Below are 7,225 nucleotides of genomic sequence, written 5' to 3' on the forward strand. Positions count from 1 at the left end.
CCAAAGGCTACCTCCAGCCCAATCTTGCCCACTGGGTACACCGACTTACCAGGAACTACGCCGTGGAAAACAGTATTGGACTGCTTACGATTCTTATCAGTTAACCCCATACGACGGAAGGTCTCATAATAAAGGATATTGATGCTGCTGCCTCCATCCATGAGTACCTTAGTGAACTTGTACCCCCAACTTGAGGTGCTACCACCAAAGCCAAGTGACACGGGTTGTCAACCCGGGGCGGGTGATCCTCCCGACTCCATGTAATGGGCTGCTCAGACCATCGCAAGTACTGAGAAACTGCCGGCTCAACGACGTTCACTGCCCTCTTCTGAACCTTCTGGTCTCGCTTGCATAAATTCATGGTGAAGACATGATACTGCCCACTGTTTAACTGCTTTGGATGATTCTGATACCCGGACTGCTGCCGCTGTTGCTGACCCCCCTGGCCAGATTGTTGATTGTAGCCGCCTTGACTACCTTGATTGAAACTGCCTTGATTGCTCTGGTGGCCCTGAAAGCCGGAACCAGAGCCGCCACTTCCATTGTTCGGACCATGAAGCATGGAGGCAGGAGGTAGCCGAGCGGTGCCAGCGTGCGGCAAGTACACGCCTCCATCCTTCTAGCGCGAGGAAGACAAAGGTGCCCCTAGCTCTATAATCGTGGGTTGCACAAGTACTCCCTTCGTTCCAAAATAGATGACCCAAATTTGTACTAACTTTCTACAGAAGTTATAAAGTTAGTACAAAGTTGAGTCATCTATTTTGAAATGGAAGGAGTAAGTGTGTTCTCCCCTTTTCTTTTCTAGTGCTAAATACATCCGTTTGAGCGATAAGTAATATGGAGCAGAGAGAGAGTAGTGTTTTTAATTGTTTGTTGCACATTCGAATTTATTTGAAAGCTCAAATGGCCACCAAACCTTCTGGAATTTTATATGTGAATCCACTGGACCCTTCCAAGGTCACATTATAAATTTCAAGAATTTTAGATTTCTATTTATTTTATAGCACAATATAAACCCAATTCAAATATAATATTGATTTAATTTTAAGGCCCAATATAATTCCTTTCTAATCCTTAATAATTTTGGGACGAGTCCAAAAAATTAAAATGAGATCTTGCCAAAATCCTAGGGTTTAGAAGGGCATTTTGTATTCACTGTTTTTTTTGGACTTTAGCACTTTAATTAAAAATGAGGCTTGAATTCAAATGCAGCGTTTTGGCTCCCGGGAACAGTAAAACCATTTAAAATAGCAAAATAGTTTAAAAAATTCTGATTCCTTTGTGGTGCAAGATGCTCATGTATGTGATACCCGTGCCAAATTTCATGGAGTTTGGACATTTCAATAAATTTCATGGAGTTTGGACATTTCATTAGCTCTCGACAAAACATGCAAATTTCAGGCCTATGAGGAACTTAGTACTCAACCACGCTGCAGATGTTAGAATTTCGCCATGGCCATGGTCAAACGAATTTTAACTACCAATTCAAAATAAAATTGACATGCCCAGATAAAAATAGCAAGCTAGAAATCATTGTCGTTCCACTTCAGCATGCACCAGTTGGCTCATCAGTGCCCACCATGAAAACCGCGTCAAATCTTAACAGGAATGTGCAAATAGAAAATTCAGGATCACTCATTCAACAACACTAGAGACAATAACTTGTTGAGCTGCCATAGAAGTCGTGCAGATCAATGGGAACACAACTACGCAAGAGCGATAGTTAGAAATTAGCATCAGTCGTATTCAAGTTCGTCAGGTGTAATTGGTCTCTTGAGTGGTATGATGGACTTCTTATCAACATCTTGTGATAATGCCTTCCTCATATCTAAGAAAATACAAATAAAATAAAAATGTGAGCACTGCATCGGAGCAAATAATGTGACTATGAGACGACATAATCATGGCACTCCAAGTACTTACCAAGGCCATCTTCTTCCCCTGAGTAGTACCGAAGCACCCTTCGATAAACAACATAGCCCAGCTACAGAAATAATGAGCATAATTAGATAAGTTCGCTCAGGATATTTTCATATCACATTAAAATATATACCCTAAGATGCAAGCTTCATATAGTGTTTATTGGTTTCGTTGCCAAACATTATAAGAATTTCTGTCCAGCGGAAGCATAAGAAATTGCTAGTTTGAGGAATCGGGGATTAACTAATCAACAATGTACAGCAGCACTACGCTAGTGATCATGAAGTTTGTAGCTGTACCTTTTCATACATCCTTATCGCCGGCATGTTGGATGCCCTTACAAAGAGGTCCACAAAATAGGCCTTATCCCTGAACAGAAAAATTGCCTTAGTGTGATATGGAGTAATGCCAGTGAGATGGTATCTAGTATACAAGATTCAAAGATTACAACAGTTTTGGATCCAACGGTTGGTATTAAATGGCACATGAGTAGAGAGAAGAGTTAACTGCAGAACGGCATCAATAGGGCTGATATATTAAATTCAATCATCCAATTCTAAGATGTGTTAAGAGATTGTGGTGCCTGGTAGGAAGAAATGGGAGAGATGCTCCTGAGAATTAACTGACGTAAAGTTGTACAGAAGAGCTAGCAGGCACAGAACTGTAATATCACGGGCCAGTTACTAGTACTACTCCACAAAATTCTACCAAGGGGCGTTTCTGATCATACTTTCTTCAAGATTGTTACTGTCCAACTGGTCAACCATCAGCCCTATGGGACACAAAAAGACCTTCAAACTTGAGGTAGGTTGGTTATACAGATCTACTTGGAAGAAATGGCAGAGATGCTCTTGAGAATGCAAGTGACAAAAAGTTGTACAGGAGAGCTAGCAAGCACAAAACTGTATTAACTAATCTACAAATTCCTACAAAGAGGTGTTTCTGATCATACTTTCTTCATAACTGTTTATTACTGCCCAGCTGGTCAGCCATCAGCCCCATAGGACAAAAAAAGACCTTCCAAACTTGAAATAGGTTGATTAAACTCGTCTATTTAGTAGTTACCAAAATCTGGAATCAGGAAGATCGAGCTTATTGCCAGTCAAAAATGTGGATGGTGATAAAAGCTCCCAACGAGGGAACATGATGAAAATAATAACAGTGGTACAGCACAATAGTAGGTTGTATGACCTCCAGCTCACCATACAACAGAAAGTATTATAGCTTACAACAACCATGTAATCCTGTGGAGATTCAGTTAGAAGAAAACTAGGTACTTACATCTTATCACTGATTTCCTCCAGCAAGTGCATAAGCGTCTTGGCTAACTTCTGTCTGCGGAATTCTGAGGCAACAGACACTGCCGTAACATGTCCATGCCAAGATTCACCTTGTCCTTCAACCTTTCCCATAACTGCAGCGGATACCCAACTTAATAAGTAAGATCCTAAACTATGAGAAGGTGGATAAGGCAGAAATGCAACAAACATAACATTTAAGGATTGTATTCCTCTAATCGACACCACAAAAAGGCATACTCTTTTACCCCGCAAAAAAAAAGGCATACTCTTTCAATTATGATGATTTTCATTCTCTTCCCATTCAAGCTCAAACCGTAAGCTAACTACAGTTATACTGTTAATTGGCAACATTGGTAAACACCGTTTAAATCTCACGCAATCAGAAGTGCCACTATCACCACTGAGAGGCACAGAACAAGGCCAAATTGGAGAACAATATCATACACCCTACAAAAATTCACCTGATTGAAATGAATATGCACCTCCAGAAACCATTACTTGTGTGCAAATTAGACAGACAGATAAACCTATCCCTACAAATTCCCACCGTTCAACTCTCCACAAGAGCGAAATCGAGGGGGTTCACACACTACAGCTTCAGCTAATCTGAGAAACAAAGAAGCAGAATCACAAGTCGACCAAGGGCAGGAGAGGTGGAGACATACTGTATCCCATGACGCGGTCGCCGGGGTTGACGGCGGTGTGGAAGTAGTCGGGCCAGCGAGCCAGGTACGTCATGTAGAAGGACATGTTGAACTGCGGCGAGCGAATCCACGTGTCAGACCGGGAAGAGGAGAGGACGGCCGGACGGCGTCGTCGAGAAACAGTAACAGGAGGGCAAGATATAGATCTTTGGGGGATGGCTTACGGTCTCGGTGAGGTGGTCGAGGTTGACGGAGGCGAAGCGGAGCAGATCGTCGCAGCAGAACCGGCGGATGGTCGTCATGGTCTCCCTCGCGTCCTCGGCTTCCGGCGGCGGCGAATCTCGTGGCGGCGGCGGCGGCGGCGCTCTATCCGGATTTCCTATTTCGTTTGTGCGGGTCGGGTTGGAACCTGGAAGAGGCTTCCTGCGATGTACGGCTAGGATGCTTCGGATCTGCGACGATGGCAAAGGGCACTTGGAAGGCTGCCGGGAGAGGGCTTGGTTAGTTTCGATTGTTTTCAAATCGAGTAAATTGCTGAAAACAACCACATTTGTGGCAATGATACTGCAAAATTACTGCTTTTGTCAAAAATCACGAAAAACCACCACCTCCACGGCAAGTGAGTAACAAATTGCACTAATTCAAAACTAAGCAGCGTCTAACAGCAAAACTGACGGGTGGGCCTGTCTGTCGGGCTGATGTGGCAAAGACTAATGTGTTGACCTGCTGATGTGGCCCGGGTCCCACATGTCAGCCACACACTTCTTTCTTCATGCTTACATCACTTTTCCCCTCTCTCTTCCCCGTTGACTTCGGCCCTGCCCCGGCGGCGACAGCCCAGACTCCTCGTGTCTGGCAAGGTAGCCATGCGAGGTCAACGGCGAGCAGATCCGCTCAAGCTCCGGCGAGTGCCCCTCCCGTCGAGGTAGCCATGCCGGCGGTGCACGAGCTCGGAGCCCGAGCTGGCGAGCAGCGCCCCTCCTGCTCCGACGAGCGTCCCTCCCGTCGAGGTGGCCATGCCGGCGGCGCGCGAGCCTTGCTCGGAGCCCGAGCCGCCGAAGGCAGTCCCGCCAGCGACGCCGCTCAATCGTTGACCTGGCCGGGGCAGATCGATTCGTCGGCGTACGAACGTGATGTGGGCGGCTCTTGTGGCGGTCTACTACCCTGCCCACGACCTCCCCGCCTCCGTGCGCTATGGATCAAGTTGTTCGCCATGCCGCCGAAGTCAAAGTCAACCGTGGCCGGCAATGGCGACGGCGGCCTCTGCCTCGGCCCAGGGTGGACGGGCTGCGGCCACCACAGGCTCGACCGCGGCCGGCAATGGCGACGGTGTCCTCTGCCTCTGCCCGGGGCAGGACGAGCTGCGGCCCCAGACTTGATCACGGCTGTCGACTGATCCGTCTCGCCAGAGTGGGCCGGTGGTGAGGGAGAGAAAAATGTGGGGAGGAAGGAGATAAGAGGTGGCTTACAGGTGGGCCCCCGTCGACCTCAGCAAGTCAAACACCGACTAGGACTAGTCTTCACGACATCAGCCCGGACAGATGGGTCCCACCTGTCAGTTTTGTTGCTCAAGTCTGATTTAGTGCAATTTGTTACTCAGTTGCCGCAAAGGTGGTGGTTTTTCGTGATTTTTGACAAAAGTAGTAGTTTTGCAGTATCCTTGCCACAAATGTGGTGGCTTTCAGCAATTTACTCTTTCAAATCATATCTACCCACGGTCACAAGTCTGTTTTGGCTAGTTGTCATTTTTTTAGGGAAAAACTTTCAATCTATTCATCTTCAATCATGGTAGTACAACGAGCACCATAAATAAAAATTACATCCAGATCCGTAGACCACCTAGCGACGACTACAAGCACCGAAGCGAGCCGAAGGCGCGCCGCCGTCATCGCCCCTCCATCACCGGAGCCGGGCACAACTTGTTATAGTAGACAGTCAGGAAGTCGTCGTGCTAAGGCCCCATAGGACCAGCACCCCAGAACAACAACCGCCGTCAATGAAACATAACGTAGATCGGAAGGATCCAAACCGAAGACACACGAATATAGACGAACAACGACGAGATCCGAGCAAATCCACCAAAGATAGATCTGCCGGAGACACACCTCCACACGCCCACCAACGATGCTAGACACACCGCCGGAACGGGGGCTAGGCGGGGAGACCTTTATTCCATCTTCAGGGAGCCGCCGTCGTCTCGCCTTCCTGAATAGGACACAAACCCTAACAAAATTGAAAAAAAGACTAAAAACGGAGCCCTCCCGCCGGCCCTTGCCAGGACCACCGCGCCTCCATGGCCCTAGAGCCACCGGAGACGAGGCGGACCTGCGCCGGCGCCGGCGAGAGGCACGAACCCTAACTTCCTTTCTTGGAGAAGGACGAGGAGGCGGAGCCCTGGCTTTAGGTACGTGCGTGAGGCACTCCTGTAATCAGGATGTCGTTGTTATTTATTTTGTGTGAATTTTCTGCTTGAAAGTTGCTTCTATCTGACATAGATTTTTAAGCCAAACTTCGTCCAGTTTAACACCAAACACAAATACTCAGGCTTTCAAAAAGTCAAACATGTACATGTTTATCAAGTTTTAATAAAAAAAAGTACCACATTTCTATCATTAGATCCATTACCAATTTTTTTTCATATTTTATTTATTTTATATTGTAGATATTGATATTTTATTCTAATAAACATATGCTTAACCATTCACAAAAATAAAGTTTGACTTGCATGAAAATTGATGCACCTTATATTCTCGAACGAAGGGTTCACTTATATAAGGCTCAAAAAGATAACCACTTGGTCGCTTAGTACTGACATATATGATGGAAAAACTAGTCGTTTATTAGAGCATCTCCAGCCGTTTGGCCCCCCATGAGGCATTTGTTTCGCCTCCTGGGGGGTTGCCGGCGAGAACTTAGGCCTTGGGGGTCAACCCACTTCCACTCGTTGCCTCCCCACGAGCAGCATTGGACTCTCACAAACGAAGCGGCATTTCGTCGAGCACCTTGACCGCGGCAGCGTCGACGACCTCCAGCCAGCGGAGGAGTGCGAGCATCGACAAGACGCGATGCTCGCCGCCTTGACCGTGCCTTGACTGTGCCGGAGATGGAGATGCAGCTCACGGCCGTGCTCGCCACGCTCGCCCTCGGCGGCGCGCTTGCCATGGTCGTCGGTGGCGCCGGCGTTCTGCTCTGCGTGGAGGACGGCACGCCGAGCAGCACGAGCACCAGGAACCCCAGACGTACAGCCCGTGGTGCCGCCGCCGCTCCAGCCCCGCGTGGCCCTGCGCCTCGAGTCCTCGTCGTACCGCCCACGGTCGTGCCCGTCTGCCCAGGCCGCGTCGCGCCCGCCCACTCGCCCAG

General features: G+C 47.8%; 1 protein-coding gene across 1 annotated transcript; it reads right to left on the reverse strand.

Moving 5' to 3' along the window:
- Nucleotides 1-1,512: 1,512 nt before the first annotated feature.
- LOC123090786 (N-terminal acetyltransferase B complex catalytic subunit NAA20) lies at nucleotides 1,513-4,349 on the reverse strand. Its single transcript, XM_044512124.1, has 6 exons — nucleotides 4,090-4,349; nucleotides 3,887-3,977; nucleotides 3,202-3,334; nucleotides 2,220-2,289; nucleotides 1,924-1,984; nucleotides 1,513-1,828 (listed from the first exon to the last, which is right to left on the reverse strand). The coding sequence occupies exons 1-6, from the start codon at nucleotides 4,165-4,167 to the stop codon at nucleotides 1,737-1,739; spliced, it is 525 nt and encodes a 174-aa protein (XP_044368059.1). The 5' UTR covers nucleotides 4,168-4,349; the 3' UTR covers nucleotides 1,513-1,736.
- Between the last annotated feature and the right edge of the window lie 2,876 nt (nucleotides 4,350-7,225).

This window comes from Triticum aestivum, chromosome 4B (genome assembly GCF_018294505.1).
Source record: "Triticum aestivum cultivar Chinese Spring chromosome 4B, IWGSC CS RefSeq v2.1, whole genome shotgun sequence".
NCBI classification, from domain to species: Eukaryota; Viridiplantae; Streptophyta; class Magnoliopsida; order Poales; family Poaceae; genus Triticum; species Triticum aestivum.